Source organism: Pogoniulus pusillus, chromosome 28 (genome assembly GCF_015220805.1).
Source record: "Pogoniulus pusillus isolate bPogPus1 chromosome 28, bPogPus1.pri, whole genome shotgun sequence".
NCBI classification, from domain to species: Eukaryota; Metazoa; Chordata; class Aves; order Piciformes; family Lybiidae; genus Pogoniulus; species Pogoniulus pusillus.
This window is the reverse complement of record NC_087291.1, coordinates 18393391-18415478: the sequence shown is the minus strand read 5'-3', so window position 1 is coordinate 18415478 and position 22088 is coordinate 18393391. Positions and strand designations below refer to the sequence as shown.

At 58.2% G+C, this 22088-nt stretch overlaps 2 protein-coding genes across 3 annotated transcripts in view; one reads left to right on the top strand and one right to left on the bottom strand.

Moving 5' to 3' along the window:
• Window positions 1-11604, top strand: part of LOC135187831 (phosphatidylcholine translocator ABCB4-like) — a 29837-nt gene extending 18233 nt beyond the window's left edge. Inside the window, exons 17-27 of the mRNA XM_064166866.1 lie at window positions 573-677; window positions 2224-2301; window positions 3082-3165; window positions 4455-4658; window positions 4879-4979; window positions 5277-5417; window positions 6285-6441; window positions 7396-7593; window positions 8121-8327; window positions 8870-9016; window positions 9899-11604. Of these exons, the coding sequence (XP_064022936.1) occupies window positions 573-677; window positions 2224-2301; window positions 3082-3165; window positions 4455-4658; window positions 4879-4979; window positions 5277-5417; window positions 6285-6441; window positions 7396-7593; window positions 8121-8327; window positions 8870-9016; window positions 9899-10105 (1629 nt within the window). The 3' untranslated portion in view covers window positions 10106-11604. The remainder of the gene's footprint in view (window positions 1-572; window positions 678-2223; window positions 2302-3081; window positions 3166-4454; window positions 4659-4878; window positions 4980-5276; window positions 5418-6284; window positions 6442-7395; window positions 7594-8120; window positions 8328-8869; window positions 9017-9898) is intronic.
• Window positions 11605-11702: 98 nt separating this feature from the next.
• Window positions 11703-22088, bottom strand: part of CROT (carnitine O-octanoyltransferase) — a 27007-nt gene continuing 16621 nt past the window's right edge. For both annotated transcript variants that reach the window (XM_064166867.1, XM_064166868.1), the window contains exons 7-17: window positions 21230-21323; window positions 21011-21136; window positions 20061-20162; window positions 19492-19575; window positions 19288-19395; window positions 18014-18144; window positions 17355-17478; window positions 15220-15298; window positions 14051-14144; window positions 13428-13547; window positions 11703-12556 (exon numbers count right to left, since the gene is read on the bottom strand). In XM_064166867.1, coding sequence (XP_064022937.1) covers window positions 12436-12556; window positions 13428-13547; window positions 14051-14144; window positions 15220-15298; window positions 17355-17478; window positions 18014-18144; window positions 19288-19395; window positions 19492-19575; window positions 20061-20162; window positions 21011-21136; window positions 21230-21323 — 1183 coding nt within the window. In that variant the 3' untranslated portion in view covers window positions 11703-12435. The remainder of the gene's footprint in view (window positions 12557-13427; window positions 13548-14050; window positions 14145-15219; window positions 15299-17354; window positions 17479-18013; window positions 18145-19287; window positions 19396-19491; window positions 19576-20060; window positions 20163-21010; window positions 21137-21229; window positions 21324-22088) is intronic.

Sequence of the window (22088 nt, the reverse complement as noted above, 5' to 3'; positions counted from 1 at the left end):
ATGGAAGGGCTGAGAGCTGAGACTGCTGAGCAGACTCTGCATTACAAAGAGAATTTCCGAGCAGCTCCGTGCCCAGAGCTGGAAAATGAAGCTCCACTCTCCAGCAAGAGACACTGGAGTGGCACTGAGTGGGCTTGGCAAACGTTTTCTGCCAGAGCACACTGTTGGAAAGGTGTCAAACAGCACCGAGGGACATGACAAGAGGCAACAGCCTCGAGTCTTGCCAGGGGATGCTCAGGTTGCACATCAGGAACGATTTCTTCCCAGCAAGGGGCCTCAGGCACCGTCCCAGGCTGCCTGGGGGGCAGAGTCCCCATCCCTACAGGAGATGCTGAGGACTGTGGCTTAGGGGCAGTGGCTCTCAGCAGCACTGGTGGGGTTGTGAGCTCAGGGTGAGCTGTGGGACTTGATCTCAAAGGTCTCTTCCAACCTCAACGGTTCCATGGTTCTGTATTGCTCCAGCGATGAACCTTCTCGTGGGCCTGGCAGTGCAGGAGAGCCAGAGTGGGTGTGAGAGGGCATCCTTGCAGGGCACCTTCAGGAGGAGAACTCTCAGGTTTCTTGTCTGCTAGATGTTTGTGGAGAAAGGAGAGGCTGCCATCAGGGGCACAAACAGCACCTATGCCCTGCTCTTCCTGGGCTTCGGCCTCATCTCCTTCATCACCTGCTTCCTCCAGGTAAGCTCTGCTGGCTGCAGCTGCTGCTGGCCCCCGGCTCAGCTCTGCCGAGTTCTCCACACCTGCTGCTCAGCAGAGGGGATGCAGCAGTGGCTGCACTGCCAGGCAGGGGCAGAGCAGAGGAAAAGCTGTCAGATGCCCCCGGTGCTGCAGGCTGCCCCCCACGTCCCCAGCATGGGGGCTTGGCTGTAGGGGCCAAGCTTCAGCGCAGCCTGGGCAGCAGGAGCCTGCAGTGCCAGCGCTGCCTGGGGCTTTCTTTGCTTGAGTTTTTTGGCTGGCAGGGGGGGTTTCGCTGGATGAGGGTTTTTTGGGTGTTTGGGGTTTGCTTGGATAGGATTTTTTTGCATGTTTGGGGTTTTTGGTTGGTTGAGTTTTGGTTGGTTGGGGTTTGTGTTTGGTTGTTCTGCTTGGTTGGGGTTTGGTTTTGTTGAGGTTTTTGTTTGGTTGAGTTTTTGCTTGGGTGGGGCTTTTGCTTGGTTGGGTTTTAGCTTGGCTGGCTGGGTTTTTTTGTTTGGTTGGGTTTTGTTTGGCTGGGTTTTTGTTTGGCTGGGGTTTTTTTGTTTGGTTGGGTTTTGTTTGATTGGGTTTTTTGTTTGGCTGGGGTTTTTTTGTTTGGTTGGGTTTTTGCTTGCTTGGGTTTTTGTTTGGCTGGGGTTTTGTTTGGCTGGGTTTTGTTTGGTTGGGGTTTTGTTTGGGGTTTTGTTTGGCTGGGTTTTTGTTTGGCTGGGTTTTTTGTTTGGCTGAGTTTTTTGTTTGGCTGGGTTTTGTTTGGTTGGGGTTTTGTTTGGTTGGGGTTTTGTTTGGCTGGGTTTGTTTGGTTGGGGTTTTGTTTGGTTGGGGTTTTGTTTGGTTGGGTTTTTGTTTGGCTGGGTTTGTTTGGTTGGGGTTTTGTTTGGTTGGGGTTTTGTTTGGTTGGGGTTTTGTTTGGTTGGGGTTTTGTTTGGCTGGGTTTGTTTGGCTGGGTTTGTTTGGTTGGGGTTTTGTTTGGCTGGGTTTGTTTGGCTGGGTTTGTTTGGTTGGGGTTTTGTTTGGCTGGGTTTTTGTTTGGCTGGGTTTGTTTGGCTGGGTTTGTTTGGTTGGGGTTTTGTTTGGTTGGGGTTTTGTTTGGCTGGGTTTTTGTTTGGCTGGGTTTGTTTGGTTGGGGTTTTGTTTGGTTGGGGTTTTGTTTGGCTGGGTTTTTGTTTGGCTGGGTTTGTTTGGTTGGGGTTTTGTTTGGTTGGGGTTTTGTTTGGCTGGGTTTTTGTTTGGCTGGGTTTGTTTGGTTGGGGTTTTGTTTGGCTGGGTTTGTTTGGCTGGGTTTGTTTGGTTGGGGTTTTGTTTGGTTGGGGTTTTGTTTGGCTGGGTTTTTGTTTGGCTGGGTTTGTTTGGTTGGGGTTTTGTTTGGCTGGGGTTTTGTTTGGCTGGGTTTGTTTGGTTGGGTGGTTTGTTTGGTTGGGTGGTTTGTTTGGCTGGGTTTGTTTGGCTGGGTTTGTTTGGCTGGGTTTTTTGTTTGGCTGGGTTTTCTTTGGTTGGTTTTCTTTGGTTGGGTTTTTTTTTCCCCAAGTAGGGTTTCACCTTTGGCAAAGCTGGAGAAATCCTTACCATGAGGCTCAGGTCCATGGCATTCAGAGCAATCCTGAGGCAGGTGAGCCCATCCCATCTGCAGCCTGCTGGTGCCATAGGAATGCTCCCCTGCTGACGTGCCAGAAATGCTCTTTGTGTTCGTTTACCCTGCTGCAGTCCTGCCCCCAGAGATGCCTCACTGCTTGCTTCAGCTCAGCTTAGAACCTGCCAGGACTGAGTCTTCATCCCAGGGCCAGGAAGAGGTTTTAAATGGTTTTAAAAGTATTTAATTGATTTTGGGTTCTCTGGATGAGCTTTTGGATCTTATCAGTGCACTGCTCCTGGTTCTGAAGTGCTCTGGGCTGGGATGGCAGCAAGAGCCTCTGTGCTGTCTGCTACAGGATGTCCCAGGGAGGGGTGTAAAGATGGACACAAATCACTCCTGGTGTGCAGTGGTTGAGTGTGGATGTGACAGAATGAGAGGAAATGGCCTCAGGTTGTGCCAGGGCAGGGTTAGGTTGGAGTTGAGGAACAATTTCTTTGCTGCCAGAGTGGTCAGGGACTGGCAGAGGCTGCCCAGGGAGGTGGTGGAGTCCCCATGCCTGGAAGGGTTCCAGAAAGCTGTGGCCATGGCACCTGGGGCTGTGGTTCAGAGCCCCTGGTGGGGCTGGGCTGCTGGCTGGGCTGGGTGACCTCTTCCAAGCCGGAGAGTTGTGTGGCTCTGGGACCTGCTGCATTTGTTGTTGGCTGGAGAGGACCCACAGTGTGTGTCCCTCCTTGTCACCCAGCCTGGGTCACTTCTCTGCTGTAGCCCAGACAGGTGAACCCTTCCAGATCATAACAGCTTCCCCTGGTGTTGCAGGACATCAGCTGGTTTGATGATCCCAGGAACAGCACTGGAGCACTCATCACAAGGCTTGCCAGCGATGCCTCACAGGTGAAAGGAGTAAGTACCAAGCACTGGCACTGCCCAGAGCTGCTTCAGCAGGCAGCCAGCCACAGGCTGGGTTCTGCTCTGCTCAGACCTCACCTCCAACCCTGCCCCAACTCTGCTATCCCCAGCAGCAGGACACAGAGCTGTGGAGTGAGGCCAGAGGAGGCCACAAAGATGCTCCCAGGGCTGCAGCAGCTCTGCCCTGAGCACAGGCTGAGGGAGCTGGGGGGGTGCAGCCTGCAGAGGAGAAGGCTCCAGGGGCACCTCAGAGCTGCTGCCAGTGCCTGAAGGCATCCTGCAGGAAGGCTGCAGAGGGACTTGTGCTGAGGGGATCTGAGCCAGGCCAAGGGCAATGGTTTGGAGCTGAGGCAGAGCAGGGGGAGAGTGGAGCTGAGGCAGAAGTTGTTGAGTGTGAGGGTGGTGAGAGCCTGGCCCAGGCTGCCCAGGGAGGCTGTGGCTGCCTCCTGCCTGGGGGTGCTGCTGGCCAGGCTGGATGAGGCCCTGAGCAGCTGAGCTTAGCTGAGAGGTGTCCCTGGGCATGGCAGGAGGTTGGAGTAGTTGAGCTCTGAGCTCCCTCCCAGCCTGAGCCCTTCTGGGATCCTGAGTAGTAGCAGACAGCAACATTCCCTTTGCACCCCCAAGGCTGCAACCCTCTGGAGCTGTTATCAGTGACGAAAGACCAGAGGTGTGGTCATTAAAGCTTTGTTTAGTCAGCAGCAGTGGATGTTGTGCCACACACCAATGGCATCTCTTAAGATCTGAGGGTTTTATGCACAGAGCTTTGCTTTTAGCTCTGGTAGCAGCAGGAAAAATGAGCTCTGCAGGAGGGTGTTTGGTTGAAGCTCTTTCTCCAGCCTGCCTGCTGTTGTGTTTCCATTCTCAGTGCTGCAAAGGTTAAGCAAATGTTGGGGTGTGTGCCTCGGTGTGAGCTCTGCTCCCCCTGCAGCGAGCAGCCCATGGTGCTGCAGGCCCCCAGGCCGGGCCGTGCTGTGCGCCAGAGCCCAGGGCTGCCGCCAGGGTCCTGCATGCAAACGCTGAGCTGCAGGAAACGTTGCTGTGTTCTCCTGGGCCAAACCTGCAAGCGAGGCCTGGGCTCTGGATGAGTAGATGGGAGCAGAGGAGGAGGCGGAGTAGAAGCTAAGGTAGGGAAGGCTTGCGTGGGCTGCACAGCAGAGCCAAGCACCCCCTTCTGCAGACCAGACTGAGCCCCTGCAGAAGCCTGTCTTGTTTAGGTCACAAGCTTTTCCTGCCTGCTTTTCAAGAAGAGCAGAGGAATTTGTGCCTCTTCCATTCTTTTCCAGGCTACAGGCTCCAGACTGGCACTGGTTGCCCAAAACGTGGCTAACCTGGGCACGGGGATTGTCCTGTCCTTGATCCATGGCTGGCAGCTGACCCTGCTGCTCTTAGCTGTGGTGCCAATCATTGCTGTCACAGGAATCATCCAGATGAAGATGCTTGCAGGGCATGCAAAGAAGCATAGGAAGGACCTGGAGATGGCAGGAAAGGTGAGCTCAGGGAGTGACAGTGGCGACGGGGCAAGAGTGCCCCCAGGAAGCGCAGGGCTGCGGTGTGCTGCTCTGCCGCAGTGGTGGCCTTAGCGTCCCGGCAGGCTCCCAGCAGCTCTGCAGCCCCTCTCCTGCTGCCCTGCTCCCGCTGTTGGGTCGTGCTGGCAGCCTTCCCTCTGCTCCGGCTCCTCTGCTGCTCAGTGCCTGCTCTCCACCGCAGATCGCCTCGGAGGCCATCGAGAACATCCGAACCGTGGTCAGCTTGACCCAGGAGAGGAAGTTTGAGCTGATGTATGGCCAGAGTTTGCAAGCAGCACACAGGTGAAAGGGAGCTTCTCTCCAGGGGGAGGAAACAGCCTTTTGGCAGGCAGAGATAAATTAACACCGAGAAGCTAAATCAGGGAGGTGGTGGAGGCCCCATCCCTGGAGATATTCGGGCTGAGGCTGGAAATGGCTCTGAGCAAGCTGCTCCCGTGCAGGATGCCCCTGCTGAGTGCAGGAGGTTGGACTGGGTGAGCTCTGGAGCCCGTTCTGAGGCTGTTGAGCACTGCAGGCTGGTGGTGAGCAGGGCTGGTGCTGAGCAGGGCTGGTGGTGAGCAGGGCTGTGCTCTGTTGCAGGAATTCTGTGAGGAAAGCTCACATCTTTGGCCTGACCTTTGCCTTCACCCAAGCCATTATGTACTTCACCTACGCTGGCTGCTTCAGGTTTGCTGCCTACCTGGTGAGAAATGGACACATGAGGTTCAAAGATGTGCTGCTGTAAGTGTCTCTTGCTCAGGCTGCTCCCTCTCCATGGGGGAGGTGCTGTTTGCTATCCCTGGAGGTGTCATGAGGGAGGTCCTGAGCAGCCTTCTCCAGCGGGAGGTGTCCCTGCCCGTGCGAGGGGTTGGAGCTGGATGATCTTCAGGGTCCCTTCCACCTCCCAGCACCTTCTGGGAACCTATGATCTGGAATAATCAGCAAATGCTTCTGCCTGCCACTCATCCCACTCCCCCTTCCCCTCCTCCCAGGCCAGAAGTGATGCTGCCAGCTTGTCTTTAGCTACTTCTCTACTGGTTCCCTCGTCGCCAGGTTGCCCAGGCTAAATGGGAGGTGTCCAGAGGACAGGCAAAGCAAAACCCTTCCTTGTTTCCATGGCCAAAGAGGTTTCTTTAACGAGAGAATGACACAGCTTAGCTGCAGGGTGCTTAAGGGGACCAGATCAAAAGGTAAATGGAGCAAGGAAGAAGTGGAACTGAGGTGAGGAAATGATGAACCCTGGGCCAGGAGAGGTGAAGAGCAGGAGAAAGGTTCAGCAAGCATTTCCAGTCTGGAAAGTGCCCAGACAGAGCTGCAAAAGCTTCTCTGAGTGTTTCCTGCTGTAAGCTTGTTGTCTCCAGCAAGTTGCTCCCCCCTTGCCAAGCCTTGCTCCAGTGCTACTCTTCCACCTGCAAACTGCATTTCCTAAGCAAGGGAGAAAGCCTGCAGCAGCCCCAGCCCCGTGCCAGCTGTAGGCAGGGGGCAGCAGACAGACCCTGCAGCAGCCACGCTCAGTGCAGCACGGACCTGAGCCCTGAGCTGCCCATCAGAGCTTCGCTGCCCTTTGCCCCCCTCTGCCAGTGCCTTGTCTGCTCTTGCCCTTCACAGAGTGTTCTCAGCTATTGTCTTCGGTGCCATGGCGTTGGGGCAGAGCACCTCTTTCACCCCAGACTATGCCAAAGCCAAGATGTCAGCTGCCCACCTGTTCCTGCTCCTTGAGAGGGTCCCAGCCATAGACAGCTACAGCGAGGATGGGGAGCAGCCTGTGAGTAAGCAATGTGTGGGGCACAGCAGCCTGCTATTGGGCATGGCAGCAGGACATGAGGTTCAGCAGTCTGGTATGGGGCACAGCAGCAGAGCATGGAGAACAGCAGCACAGCCTCAGCTGCAGTTCAGGCCTGGTTTGCTCTTTCTCCCTTCCACCTCCAGCACAGCTGCTGAGGAGCAGCCCTGACTGGGCCTCACCCAGCCAACCTGGGGTTAAGCTTTGCTTTGCCCTCTGCTGCTGAATCCTCACCTGCCTTGTGATGAAACACCTGTGGGAGTCCGTGGAAACAGGCTCAGGACCATAGCAGACCTCAGAGATCACCACCCAGAGCTCACAACCACACCACTGCTGCTGAGCCACCACAGCCCTCAGCACTGCATCCAGGCAGCTTTTAAACCCTCCAGGGATGGTGACTCCATCACCTCCCTGGGCAGCCTGTTCAGTGCTGGGAAGAAGTCATTCCTGACACCCACCCTGAAGCTGCCCTGCTGCAACTTGAGGCCGTTGATATGGCAGCGAATGAGTCAGAGCAGCTCTTGGAGCAGAAGGATTGGTTGTGTGCCAAGGGAGCAGCTCCTGCTCGGTAGCTTTAAGGACAAAACCAAACCCACCACCAGCAAAGAACAGGGCAAGGATCAGGCAGGCCCCTGCAAAGCCACCTCCAGTTACTGTTCCTTCTGCCCCTCCTTCAGCAGGTGGTGTGAGAGAAGCTGTCAGACTCTGTTCAGGGGACAGGGTTTTGGCAGAGAGCTGCAGGGCAGAGCATGCAGGAGAGGAGCTGTGGGTTTGCAGGAGCTTCTCTCTGCACATCAAGCTGGGCTGGGGGGGGGGGGAAGGAAGCCTGAAGCTCCAAACTCCTTCCCCTGCTCTCCTCTCTGAACACTCTTCCCAGCCATTTCTCAGCTGTTGAGTGAGCCTCACCACTGCCCTGCCTCTGCTGTCGTCCCTCAGAAAACCTTCGATGGGAACATTCAGTTCAGAGAGGTGACCTTCAACTACCCCGCGCGAGCCGAGGTCCAGGTGCTCCGAGGGCTGACCCTGGAGGTGGAAAAGGGCCAGACCCTGGCGCTGGTGGGCAGCAGTGGCTGTGGGAAGAGCACTGTGGTGCAGCTGCTGGAGAGGTTCTATGATCCCCTCTGTGGAGAAATGGTGAGTGTGCCGAGGGAGGGGAGCCTGCCCCTCTGCTCTGCTCTGCAGAGACCCTAGCTGCAGCTCTGCAGCCAGTCCTGGTGCCCCCAGCATGAGAAGGACACAGAGCTGCTGGAGAGGGTGCAGAGGAGGTCACAAAGATGAGCAGAGGGAGGGAGAAGCTCCCTGCCAGGGACAGGCTGGGAGGGCTGGGCAGCCTGGAGAAGGCTCCAGAGGGAGCTTGGAGCAGCCTGCCAAGATCTGAAGGGGGCTCCAGAAGAGCCAGAGAGGCAACCTGTGAGTCTCAGTGCCAGCCTCACGGCACACACTGACTCCATTCATGGGCTCACAGAACTGGCTGGGTGGGAAGGGACCTTCAAGCCCCCCCAGTTCCCACCCCCTGCCATGGGTCAGGGACACCTCCCAGCAGCCCAGCTTGCTCCAGGCCTTAATACCACTACCTTAACACCCTCCCCACCCCGCACCAGCCCAACCCAAGCACCGTCCCGGCGCTGGCGGTTTACATTATCTCCCTCCCGCCTGCCCAGCTCCTGGACGGGCGAAACGCGAGGAGGCTGAACGTGCAGTGGCTGCGGGCACAGCTGGGCATCGTGTCCCAGGAGCCCATCCTCTTCGACTGCACCATCGCAGAGAACATCGCCTACGGGGACAACAGCCGGCAGGTGGCACAGGAGGAGATCGAGCAGGCGGCCAGGGAGGCCAACATCCACTCCTTCATCGAGTCACTGCCCAAGGCAAGCAGCCAACAAGGGACCCGCTCAGCTGCTCCCAGGGGTGCTCTCGGGCGGCACTGAGTTGAGGGGCAGGGTTGGTCTGCAGAGGGACCTGGTCAGGCTGCACCCATGGGCTGAGCCCAATGGGAGGAGGTTCAGCAAGGCCAGGGGCTGGGTCCTGCACCTGGGGCGCAACAACCCCATGGAGGCTGCAGGCTTGGGGCAGAGTGGCTGGGAAGTGCCCAGCAGAGAAAGCCCTGGGGGTGCTGGGTGACAGCAGCGGGAGATGAGCCAGGGGGTGCCCATGTGGCCAAGAAGGACACCAGCAGCCTGGCCTGGATCAGCAGTGGTGTGGGCAGCAGGAGCAGGGCAGGATTGTGCCCTGCACTCAGCACTGGGGAGGCCACAGCTGGAGTCAGGGAGTGCTGGGGGCAGTTCTGAGGCCCTTACTGCAGGAAAGACACTGAGGAGCTGGAGCAGGTCCCGAGAAGGGCAGGGAGGGCTGCGGGCTGGGGGCAGAGAAAGCCCTGGGGGGGCTCATCCCTGTGCTTGCCTCCCGGCAGAAGTACAGCACCCGCGTGGGGGACAAGGGCACGCAGCTGTCGGGGGGGCAGAAGCAGCGCATCGCCATCGCCCGCGCGCTGCTGCGCCAGCCCCGCGTCCTGCTGCTGGACGAGGCCACCTCTGCGCTGGACACCGAGAGCGAGAAGGTAACTGAGCCCTGCCCAGCCTGGCGCTCCCTGCCTGCCTCACATTCCACCTCTGGCACCCGAAGAGACACAGGCAAAGGTCTCACTTCTGCCCACACAGCTCTCAGTGCCCTGCGTCTGGAGCACTGCCTGGCAGGGGAGGCTGAGGGCCCTGGGGCTGCTTAGTCTGGAGAGGAGAAGACTGAGAGGGGATGGAAGCAATGTCTGTAACTCTCTGAGGGCTGGGGTCAGGAGGGGGGGACAGGCTCTGCTCACTGCCCCCTGGGATAGCACAAGCAGCAGTGGATGGAAGCTGCAGCACAGGAGGCTCCAGCTCAGCACAAGGGGGAACTTCTTGCCTGGAAGGGTCCCAGAGCCTGGCACAGGCTGCCCAGAGAGGCTGTGGAGTCTCCTTCTCTGGAGCCTTTCCAGGCCTGTCTGGATGTGTTCCTGTGTGCCCTGAGCTAGATTGGATGGTCCTGCCCTGGCAGGAGGCTTGGGCTGGGTGATCTCTCTGGGTCCCTCCCAGCCCCTGCCATGCTGTCAGCCTGTGGTCTGCGTGGCAGAGGCAGCTCCAAGCAGCATTGGTTTGCCTGCAGCGCTGCAGGCTGCAGCTGGAGAAGTGCTGCCAGAGCTGGAGCAGGAGGCACAGGCTGCAGCAGCTACAGGTCTGAGGGTGCTGCCAGGGAACTTTTGCCCCTGGCAAACTGCTGCAGCCTTTGTGTGTTGCTTCTCCCCTTGCTCTCCAGTCCTGAACCTTCCTAGCTGGAGGCTGGGGGTGCTCAAGGCCAAGCTGGGCTGCTGGGAGGTGCGGGTGGCCGTGGCAGGGGCTTGGGGCTGGAAGGCCCCTGCCAGGCCGTGTGCTGCAGCAGTGCCCAGCTGAGGCCTGGTCTGTGGCTGCAGGTGGTGCAGGAGGCCCTGGACAAGGCGCGGGCAGGCCGCACCTGCATCGTGATCGCTCACCGCCTCTCCACCATCCAGAGCGCAGACAAGATCGCCGTCATCCACGGCGGCAGGGTGGTGGAGCAGGGCACCCACCAGCAGCTGCTGGCGCTCAAGGGCATCTACCACTCCATGGTCAACGTGCAGAGCGGCTCAGGCAACGTCTGAGGCTGGGCAGCAGCTGCTGCAGGGCAGCTGCACCGCTGGCCTCAGCCTGCTGCCGAGGATGCCGCAGGACGGCTGGGGCAGGGCCTGGAAACAGCTTCCTTCAAGCCCAGCACGACTGAAGAGCTCAAGGACACTCAGCTGACCCCAGACCTCCCTCTCGCACAGCACAGGCCCTCACAGCTGCTCCTCCCGAGGGCTGCACAGCCGTGCAAGGCTCTGCTGGCCTGCCAGGCTGCAGCATGAAGGCCTCCACCCCCGAGTGCTGTGTGCCACTTTGGGGTGCTCAGTCCAAGGAGGACATTGAGGTGCTGCTCTGGAGGGTCCAGAGAAGAGCCCTGCAGCTGGTGAAGGATCTGGAGAGCAGGTCTAAACCCAGAGCAAGGGGAAAAGGACTCCTGTGGGGATGAGCAACTGGCTCAGCACCAGAGCCTGGCTCCTGCTCTTGGCCTGTCCAGGCACCAGTGTGTGCAGCCAGCTCCTGCCACCCCTCTGCTGGAGTCTGAGGCTGAAAAGCAAATGGTGCCTGTCAGAGAATCATAGACCAGCTTGGCCTGGAAGGGACCCTCAGAGGTGACCCAGGTCCAACCCCCCCTGCAGTCAGCAGGCACAGCTCCAACTTGCTCAGGCTGCCCAGGGCCTCCACAACCTCTCTGAGCAACCTGTTCCACCACCCTCAGAGGAATGAGCTTCTTCATGTGCCATTGGGCCTGCCCAGCTCCACCCCCCTGCCCTGCAGCCCCCTCTGCACTGCTCCCACATTCCCTGCACCGAGTGTCCACTGCACTTTGTGCTTCAGCCCCACACGGTGCACAGGGCAGAACCCTGGCAGCACATCTCTGAACCCAGCCTGCTCTGCTCCTGGCAAGGGGGGCACGGAGAGCCCACTTGTGCTCTCGACCCTCTGGTCTCTGTGGGCACTCTGCTGTCTTCAGCTCCTTTGGGAACAGAAAATTCTGCACCCCAGCTGCCTTTCTCTCAGTGAGACCCCTGCCGGAACAGTTTCCCTGTTCCTGTACTTCTGCCAGGATCTTTGTGCTCCCAGAAAGCCACAGGAAGTCAGGGAGAGTGGAGAAGAATAAAGGCAGATAAGTGACACCCTGCAGCAGCTTCCAAGCTGCTCCCCACCAGAGGTCAGAGCCAGTCCCTGCTCCCTGCCGCCACCGGCCCAGGGGTGAAAGATTGTCACTGCCAGGCAGAGCTGGAGCAATAAAAGTCACCCTGGAATCAGAGAAGTGGTTTGCTTGGGAAACACCTCTCAACTCAGAGTCCAGCCCTCAGCTTAAGCCCACCAGGCACAGCTGCCTCACAGAAACCACAGCACCACACAGAGGGCTTGCGAGGACCTCAAAGGGCCATCGAGGTCCAACCCTTCTGCCAGAGCAGGTTCCTGGGTGGGCTGAGATCCTTCAGGTCCCCTCCACCCCAAAGAATTCCATGAGTCTATGAAAAGTTCCAAAGCACCAGAGGGGAAAAGAACCCACAAAATGAGCACCTCCCACCCCGCTGCGAGCTCCTCTGGCCCCAAGATCCTCTCCCAGAACTGAGCTGCTGCAGATTAAGCAGCCTACAGCAGCCCCCAGCTCAACCAAGACAAAGCTGAGCTTTTACAAGAGTTTTATTCCTAGGGCAGGACAATACCAAAACACAGGAATCAGATCCTGAGCTGCTGAGAACGTCCCCAGGCTGCGCTCAGCACTCCCTTCCCTTCTGCAGGATCAGGTAGTGTAAAGTAGCAGACATCAGAGTCCAGCAGGAGGTGAAACCTCTGAGGACCTTGAACTGCTCTGCTGCTTTCTGCACTGCTGAGAGCTCCTGCCTCCAAACTCTGCAGGCTGCAGCTTCCCCCCACCAAGGTGGCAGGAGCCCCCCCCCCGACAGACACAGCATTTAGTGGTTACCAAAGGGAACTTCTAACCCCCCCAGGCTGAGGGTGCTGCCCTGGCACCTCCTCAGGCAGCAGGAGCTCACCTAAGAGGACAAGGTGGTCACCCCTAGAAGGCAGGGAGCAGCTCCACCACTCAGCAGCCTACAAAGTCTTCTATGTGTAAGTCCTAAGATGATAAATACCTACCCCCAGCTCCCCCCCCCAGCCCATCCTCAGGGGCATTTGCATTGCTGAGGCATCTTTTAACGTTGCATAGTTCTAGACAGGGCCTACTGGTTGCATTGTTGGTGCACATGGCTACATCACATCCCCACAGTCAGTCCCACCAGAACACCCTTCACAGGCAGCAGCACCTGGCTCTACTTGGGTACTCTGAGTAGCATCTCAGTTGTAAGTACTACACCTAACTGGAGAGCCTGCAAAGGTTTCTGCACCAGGACCAACCTCACAGCTGGGCTGTGACTGATAACTGCAGCATGTCCTGGAAGCACTGGAACACAGTTCTGCAGAGCAGCTCTGCACTGGTCTCTGGACATGACTTCCAGGAAGAGCAGGACACAGCAATCCTGTGGGGAGAGGAGGAGGTGACCAATCCCAGCAGCCACAGGCTAGGAGCAAAGCCACACAAACTGCCCTCAGATGTGACATTAGTGACAGAAATTCAGAAGCAAAAGAAGTGCCACACAAAAGTCCTGCCTCAGCACCCAGGAAGGCCTTGGAGACAGCATCAGAGCTGATGTGGCCCTGGGCAGCCTGACCTAGCTGCAGGTGTCCCTGCTGACTGCAGGGGGCTGGACAGGAGCAGTGATGAGTGGCTCAAGGGCCAAAGGGGAACAGGTGACAGTCTCTCGAGGGACTGTTGAGTATCTACATCAGTGAACGTGGGTCAGGGCAGCCCTAGACCTCAGTGCAGGCTGGGGGCAAGGAGATTGGGAGCAGCTCTGCAGAGAAGGACTTGGGGGTGCTGGTGGGGGAGAAGCTGGGCAGGAGGCAGCAGTGGGCACTGCCAGCCCAGAAGGCCAATAGCAGCCTGGGCTGCATCCAGAGCAGCGTGGCCAGGGGTTGGGACTGGATGGTCCTCAGGGTCCTTTCCAACCCATCCTATGAATCTGGGCCACCTCAGTCAGCTGCAACTTGCTCCAAGATACCTCTGCAGCTTACATCTACTGATCTCTAAGCCACTGTTCCAAAGCAAGGGAACTTACTCTGCTGCCCTCTTCTTGCACCTTCCCCACCCTTTCCCTTCTGCTCCTTGTCAGTCCTGGTGCTCACGACCCCCACTGCTGCCCTTCCTCCCACAGCTGCCTTCCCAGCACATTCATGCCTCTGTGCTCCTGTGTGTCACTTCTATCCCTCTCCTGACATGTTCAGCCACGTCTCTGGTCCCGTGGCTTTCCTCCCCCCTTGCCCTGTGCCCCAGATGAATGTCTTCCTTACCTGTCATCTCTGATGGAATAGAAGAAGCCATAGCCATGAGCCACCATGGGCAGAGCAGCTCCATTGAACCTGGTGTAGCCAGTCAGACTGGTTGAGAGCACGAAATTGCCACCTCCTCCGCTGGAAGACAACAGCAAGCAGCAGCAGCACTTTAAATGCCAAACAAGGGCACTTTCATAAGAGCCTGCTTTGCCCCAGAGACCAGGAACTCTACTGTGCAGACCAGGATTTGCAGTGGGCTGCAGGAGAGCTGGGGAGGGACTTCTGCCAAAGGCCTGGATGACAGGATGAGAGGGGATGGCTTCAGACTGGAAGCAGCTGGATGGAGATGATACAGGAGGAGGAAACTCTTGCCCATGAGGGTGGGGAGACACTGGCACAGGTTGTCCAGGAAGCCTGTGGCTCCCCACTCCCAGGAGGTGCTTAAGGCCATGCTGGATGAGGCCCTGAGCAAGCTGTGCTGGTGGGAAGTGTCCCTGCCCATGGCAAGGGGCTGAAGGAGCTTGAAGGTCCCTTCCAGGCCAAACCTTTCTGTGATAAATCAGCAAGCCTGAGGGCAGTGCAACAGAGGCCCCAGCCCCCAGCAGCCCCCAGCAGCCCCCCCAGGGGCCAAGAGCAGTTACCTGGCCGCGAAGGCTTTGTCCACATAGAGCTCTGGCACTGGCAGTCCCTGCTCCTGCGCTGTCAGCAGCAGCCCCAGGAGGTGCCGGTCAAAGCCTGCCGAAGAGATGCAGACACTGCACCCCCCAGCTGCAGCTGCCCCTGCTCCGCTGCTCCCGCGGCCAGACCCACTCTGCAGCACACAAAACCACCTTCCAGCTGCTGGAGCTGAGAGAGCATCCCCACTGCCAGCCTGCACCGCCCTGCCCAGAGCCAGCTCGGCCGAACCAACCCAGGAGGCTCCGGGCTGCAGGAGGGGGAGCAGCAGGAGGTGCACACAGCACAGCTGGCACACTGGCACCTCCGTGCACAAGGAGAGAAGGCTCTCAGGGCACAACTGCCCAGACAGCTCACCAAGCAGGAAGGAGAGTACGAAGGGTCATCAGATGATTACTTCCCAGCTACTCTTTCTCATTCCTAGCAGCCACAAGCCAAGAGAGGGGCTGGAATTTCACCCCCAGCTCTACTCTGGCTTTAAAAGCCCCAACAGCCAAAGATGCAGCCACTTTCCAGCCCAGCAGGTGCTGGTCAGAGGGGATGGTGAAAGAATGCTGAGCTGGACCTCACCTCCAATCCTGCCTCCAGTGCTGCTGTCCCCAGCAGCAGCAGGACACAGAGCTGTGGCTGTGGAGTGAGGCCAGAGGAGGCCACAAAGGTGCTCCCAGGGCTGCAGCAGCTCTGCCCTGAGCACAGGCTGAGGGAGCTGGGGGGGTGCAGCCTGCAGAGGAGAAGGCTCCAGGGGCACCTCAGAGCTGCTGCCAGTGCCTGAAGGCATCCTGCAGGAAGGCTGCAGAGGGACTTGTGCTGAGGGGCTCTGAGCCAGGCCAAGGGGAAGGGTTTGGAGCTGAGGCAGAAGCTGTTGAGTGTGAGGGTGGTGAGAGTCTGACCCAGGCTGCCCAGGGAGGCTGTGGCTGCCTCCTGCCTGGGGGTGCTGCAGGTCAGGCTGGATGAGGCCCTGAGCAGCTGAGCTTAGCTGAGAGGTGTCCCTGGGCATGGCAGGAGGCTGGAGCAGAGGAGCTCTGAGCTGCCTTCCACCCTGAGCCCTTCTGGGATCCTGTGTATTAGCAAAGAGCAATCACAAGGGAAAACCCAACCAACCAAGACCCCCAAGGGGCTCCTGAGCCCAGAGTACCTTTGCCATTCTCGCATTCCTTCCTCATCTTATTGTGCTTTGCAAACGCCTTCTGCATCAGCTGCAGCCTCTGGGGAGCCTGTGCAGGGAGGGCAGAAAGGGTTACACAAGGCAAAGCACCAGCAGCAACCTTCTTCCCCCTCACAGCTTCCAGCACAGGCTCACAGGATGCCAGGGGTTGGGAGGGACCCAAAGAGCTCATTGAGCCCAACCCCCCTGCCACAGCAGGGCCACACCATCCAGCTCAGCAATTTTAGACAGAGGAAAATGCACTTGAAAGGTACCTTAGAAGCTCTCTCAAACTCTTCCTCCCAAAGCCTAATTCCTTCCTTTTGCATCCTTTCTCTCTGCTCTCAGACAGAGAACACAAATACAGCTTTTAGAGAAGGAGGCTGCAGGGCTGGGCCCAAGCCAACCTCATGAAGTTCAACCAAGCCAAGTGCAAGATCCTGTAGCTGGGGCAGGGCAATCCCAAGCACAGACCCAGGCTGGGTGAGGAGTGGCTGAAAGCAGCCTGCAGGAGCAGGCCCTGGGGGTTGGTGCCAAACTGCCCAGGAGCCAGCACTGGTCCTGGCAGCCAGAGCAGGGAGAGCAGCAGCACAGGGAGGGGACCCTGCCCCTCTGCTCTGCTCAGACCTCACCTGCAGCACAGGGAGGACCTGGAGCTGCTGGAGAGGGTCCAGAGGAGGCCATGAGGATGTTCAGGGGCTGGAGAACCTCCCCTGTGGGCACAGGCTGGAGCAGCCTTCCAGGATCTGAAGGGGCTCCAGGAGAGCTGGGGAAGGACTTTTGGCAAGGGCTGGGAGTGACAGGAGGGACAATGGCTCTTGCCTGGCTCTCAGCCACCCCTGCCTCATGCCTGCCAGAGTCCTGGCTGTTCCTCAGAGACATTAGTGATACAAAACCTTTGCAGTTCCCAACTGTGTCAAAGCTCTTCTCCCTTTTCAAGCTCTGAGAAACATGCTGCAAGGCCACCAGAAAGAGCTGGGGTACAGCTCTCACTGGCAACAAAGGCCTGGGGTGTTTGCCAGCCCAGCACCAGAGGCTAACGCTGGGAAAAGAGGGGCACCAGATCAGCCCTTCAGAGAGCAGCTCAAAGGGATTTCAGTTTTGCTCTCACTCTCAACCATCTCCTGACTTCACTTGAAGAATTACCCTCCCAGCAGGACACACTGCTCCTAAGCCCCTCTGCAAGGCATGCAAAGGACCACTCCAGACACTCCCGAGAAGACAAACAGGAGAGAAAAGCAACCCTGGCTCCAGAGCAGCTCACCTGAGCCACCCAGCACCAGACTGCCAGCAACCCAGCACTCCTCAGCTGCCTCACTGGAAACAGCCCAACCCCCAGCGAGGAGCTGTGCTGCTCTGAGGATCACTGGAGTGTTTTACTGACAGACACCAGGTTATGGGCTGTGGAAAGGAGCAGTGGTGGTGTCTGCTGCACCCACAGGCTTGCTGAGCTGTGTAAAAGCAAGCACACAGACCTAGATAAGGCACTCTGTGGGTGTCTGTGTCTTTTCCTGGCTTCTGCCTGGATCTGTGTAACCCAACTAACCCTTCTGCTCCTACCCCCTTGCTGGTCCTCCCAGCTCACCTTGCACGTAAGGCAGGCTCTGGGATAAGGTAGAGGGGTGGGAAGCAGGTGGGAGGGTAGTTGTGAGCCCCTCCTGGGCACTGGCTGCTGGGAGGGCTGCTGTGTCTCTGTATGGCTTTTAGCTTGTGCATTGCTGCACAGAGCTGTACCTGTGCTGTGTTGCAGAGACCTGCCTGGGATCTGTGCTGAGCTGTGAGCAGAAAGCCTCACTGGAATGGGCTGCCCAGGGAGGTGGTGGAGTCACCATGCCTGGAGGTGTTCAAGCAAAGCCTGGATGGGACACTTAGTGCCACAGCCTGGTTGATTGGCTAGGGCTGGGTGAGAGTTTGGGCTGGATGAGCTTGGAGCTCTCTCCCACCCTGCCTGATTCTAGGATTCCTTAACTTCCAGCCAGCTCACTCTAGTCTGGGTGAATTCATTGTGCGTGAGGGGCAGGTAACTCCCAAACCATCACAGGAGACAAGGCAGGAAGGAGTTCTAAGCAGCTCACAGTAAAGGCCTTCTAAATACCAGATGCTTGAGGTAGGATTTCAGTACTCACAGGGTGGGCAGGCTCCAGCATGGCCTTGCACCACTGCAGGGCCTCCAGCGTGCAGGGCCGGATGGTCTCGGTGCGGCCGTGGAAGAAGCGCCGGGTCTGGGCTGTCTCATAGCAGCAGCCTGGGCTGGGGCACAATGCAGGGAAGAGTTGCCTCTTCATTTGGAAATGTTTGCTCTCTACAGCAACAAAAATGCCCTTCCAGGATGGGGCTGCTCAGCCTGGAGAAGGCTGCAGGGAGACCTCGGGAGCTGCCTTCCAGTAGCTGAAGTGGCTGCAGGAGAGCTGGGGAGGGACTTTGGACAAGGGCTGGGAGTGGCAGGACCAGGGACAATGGCTTTGAGCTGGGAGAGGGCAGACTGAGGCTGGAAGTGAGGAAGAAGTTGTTGAGATTGAGGCTGGGCAGACACTGGTGCAGGTTGCCCAAGGAGGCTGTGGCTGCCCCCTCCCTGGAGGTGCTCAAGGCCAGGCTGGATGAGGCCCTGAGCAAGCTGTGCTGGTGGGAGCTGTCCCTGCCCATGGCAGGGGGTTGCAGCTGGATGAACTTGGAGGTCCCTTCCAACCCAGCCCATTCGAGGTCTCCATGACTTCTGCCTCCACAGCCACTGGCAGAGGGCACAGCTGCCCAGCCCCACCCCTCCCCCACTGAGCAGTGTCCTTACCGGCCATGGCACTTGTAGTAAGCCAGCTGCAGGGCAAGCTGCACAAAGGTGTCAGGATGAAGTTTCCTGGCTCTGATCAAGGCTTTGCCAAAGGATGTGAAGACGTAATTCACCAGCTGCACCTGGGACACCTGCCACAGCAGAGCAGGCAAAGCTAGAGCCAGGAAACAGCACAGCCTGCTCCAGCTCAAACTAAACACAACCCAGAGTGCCTCCAGCAGAGATCTGCTTGAGGGACTTGAGGCTCCCTCAGTCACACTGCAGCTGACACTGAACTGAGTGGCAGTGTTGGGAGGGCAGGGAGGCTCTGCAGAGGCACCTGGCCAGGCTGCACCCATGGGCTGAGCCCAATGGGAGGAGGTTCTGCAAGGCCAGGGGTTGGGTCCTGCCCCTGGGGCACAACAGCCCCATGGAGGCTGCAGGCTGGGGGCAGAGTGGCTGGGAAGTGCCCAGCAGAGAAAGCCCTGGGGGTGCTGGGTGACAGCAGCTGGAGATGAGCCAGGGGGTGCCCAGGTGGCCAAGAAGGACACCAGCAGCCTGGCCTGGATCAGCAGTGGTGTGGGCAGCAGGAGCAGGGCAGGATTGTGCTCTGCACCCAGCACTGGGGAGGCCACAGCTGGAGTCAGGGAGTGCTGGGGGCAGTTCTGAGGCCCTCACCCCAAGAAGGACACTGGAGAGAGGCTGGAGCAGGTCCAGAGAAGGGCAAGGAAGCTGGGGAAGGGTCTGGAGAACAGGGCTGGGGAGGAGCAGCTGAGGGCCCTGGGGGTGTTTGGTGTGGAGCAGAGGAGGCTGAGGGCAGAGCTCATTGCTCTCTGCAGCTCCCCGAGAGGAGGCTGCAGCCAGCTGGGGCTGGGCTCTGCTCCCTGGGAACAAGGGACAGGAGGAGAGGAAATGACCTCAGGTTGTGCCAGGGGAGGATTAGGTTGGAGATTGGGAACAACTTCTTTGCTGCCAGAGTGGTCAGGGACTGGCAGAGGCTGCCCAGGGAGGTGGTGGAGTCCCCATCCCTGGAGGTGTTCCAGAAAGGTGTGGCCCTGGCACTTGGGGCCAGGGTTTGGTGCCCACGGTGGGGCTGGGTTGATGGTTGGATGACCTCAGAGGGTTCTTCCAGCCCACCCCAGGCTGTGGCTCTCTAAACCACAGTGCCACCAACTGCAGCACAGTGCCAAGCCCTGGGATTTCTCAGTTTAGCAACACCTCCAGCCCTGCTCTGCAGCCTGCAGAGGGACCAGCTGCAGCCCTGAAGCAAGCAGAGCAGCAGCAGGGAAGGTCACCTTAGTGTAGTATAAGTCTTTGGCACGTCCAATCTCACTGATCAGCTTCTGATCCACCGTGAACAGCAGCTCCTCTGGCCAGGGCAGTTCCCTCACTTTGTCTGACCCCTGGCAGGACACAGACAGACAGCAAGAAACCAGGATGTGCTACCCATAGGAACAGACTCATCAGCTACTACTCCTTGAAGTTTCCAGGGTGGATACCTTCCACTTTCCTTCATTCTCAACAATCTTCTTGTCGACATAAGCCAGCATGGTAATCAGAGCCATGGCATCAAAAGGGGCATGCTGGAACCACACAAGACAAGAGGTCACATCAGCTGCATCACTGCAAGGGCACCAAACTGCTCCTTCCCCTGCCCCACTCCTTCTCAGGCTCTACTGCACAGTGCCAGACTTGTTTGCCTAGCTCCACAATGCCAGCTCCAGCCTCTGCTTCCACTGCTCAGCAGCCAGAGAGGGAGGCACCATGCCCACTGCTGTGCAAAAGCAGGTTTCAGGGGGCTAGGCTCTGGCCACAGCTCCTCCAAGGGATGCAGCACGCAAAGGGTTAAGTGTCAGCCTGCTTGTGCCATGTGGGGTTTCGCCGGTAGGCAGTAAGGCTGCAGCGGCAGGCTCCGAAGGGCCGCTGGGAGGCCCCTGGCCAGCAAGTGCCTGCTAACCAGGGCTGCGCTGGGAGCATCACCCGAAGCAGCTCAAGCCAAAGGCCCGAGGGGAGATCTCAGCAGCCAGCTAACTGCGAGGCTGCCGGGGGGCGGGGGAGGGGAGCTCACGTCGCAGAAGGCACTGCAGAGTCCGTTGGCGAAGAAGATGCAGTTGTAGGACTTGTCTCCCCAGCGCACGGTCGGGTCGCCCACCAGCCCCAGCCGGGTCAGCTGCAGGAGGCACACACCCTGCTTACAGACCGCACCGAGGGCACTGCCCCTGCCCAGCGGCACTGCCCGCAGGGCAGGCAGGGCTGCCAGCCCCAGGCCTGGCACTGGAGAGTGACAGAAGCTGAGGGCTGCACCTCTGAGGATGCTGCCAGGCAGAGGGCTGAAAATCAGCCAAGGGCTTTGTTGTTGGGATGGAAGAAGGGAGAATGGATTGAGCTGGAAGAGGGGAGACTGAAACTGGAGATGAGGAAGAGATTCTTGCCAGTGAGGCTGGGCAGACACTGGCACAGGCTGCTCAGGGAGGCTGTGGCTGTCCCATCCCTGGAGGTGTTCAAGGCCTGGCTGGATGAGGCCTGAGCAAGCTGTGCTGGTGGCAGGTGTCCCTGGGCCTGGATGAGCTTTGAGGTCCCTTCTAACCCAAACCCCTCTGTGATTTTCAGCCATCCCTAGCCCCAGTGTCTGAACAGTTCCAGCTCCTGAAGTGCTCTAGGGACCACCCAGAAGCACTCTGCACATTTACCTGCTTCATCTTCACAGACTCAGAGTGGCTTGGGTTGGAAGGGACAGTCCAGATCACCCACCCCAACTCCCTACCACAGGCAGGGACACCTCCCACAGCCCAGCTTGCTCAGGGCCTCATCCAGCCTGGCCTTGAACACATCCAGGGAGGAGGCAGCTACACCCTCCCCGGGCTGCTTGTTCCAGTGGCTGCCCAGCCTCACTGGCAAGAATCTCTTCATCTCCAGTCCCAGTCTGCTCTCCTCCAGCTTCAGTCCAGCAAGTGCTGCTCCCGCACACGTGCAGAAGAAATGTTTCCCCTCAGCAGCCCACCAGGGACACTCAGCTACCTCAGAGTAGTCCTGAAGAGTGGCATGGGGACTGGCATCGTCGAGGCAGACCACGAACAGACTGCTCTGGACCTTCTCCAGGTGGGTGAGGTTCTTCGGGTCGAGGCCGATCAAATACTCCCGTAACTAGGAAGCAGAAGAGGACAGAGCTGGGTGAGACCTTGCAGCCCCAGCCCCCACAGCACTCCTCCAGCAAGCAGCCTTTGGAAGCATTCCCACCTCTGCCCATTTTGTCCTTTCACTGCTTGTCAGGGCTGCCAGTCCTGGGCCATCTGGTTCACTGTGGCATCTTTTCTGTATATATGTGAGTTGCCTTTAGGGAGAGTTCAGAAACTGAGGTTAACACAGACCATAAGGAGGGCAGCTGAAGAGCCCTCTTTTATTCCTCTCTTTTTCACCAAGCTGGAGTTTGGCTTCTACACTCAGGAAGAGATCTGAACTTGGAAGGGCAGCTGGGCTTTGAGTTTTGAAGCTCTGCTCTTGGTCGTTGATGGTTAATCCAAACTGCCAAACTCAGAGGTAAACAGCCATGGGCCTGGAGTGCTGCCGTGCACTTCACTTCAAACTGGACTGAAGCCTTAGCAGTGCAGCTCCAACCTGCAGCTCTGCAGTGCTTACAGCAGCTGCAAGAGCAAAGCTGCCACCAGGCCAGCTGCTGCCCCACCAAGCAGAACAGCAGCTGCAGCACATCCTAAATGCAGAGAGGGAGCCACACAGGAGCACTTCTCTCACCTTTGCCCTGCACTGGCCCTCAGAAGGGCTATTAACAGGGAGCTAACTTGAGATAAAAGTCAGCTTTTCACATCATGGCCCTCTAGGTGTGAGCAGGTCCAGCACCAGCAGGCATCTAACCTGCTTTGTCCTTTGCCCTGACACTGGCCCGTTAGACTTCACTGCTGACCAGAGGCAGCCACAACTGCAAGACACCCATGAGGAATCATTAAAAAAGCCAACACCAAAACACATGCTGGGGCTAGCAGGATGCCAGGCAGCATACCCAAGGCTTTGGGACCCCCTGCACCAGCAGGATTCCAGCCCCTCTGCTCAAGGCCCTGAATGTGCTATAGAGCTGAATCAA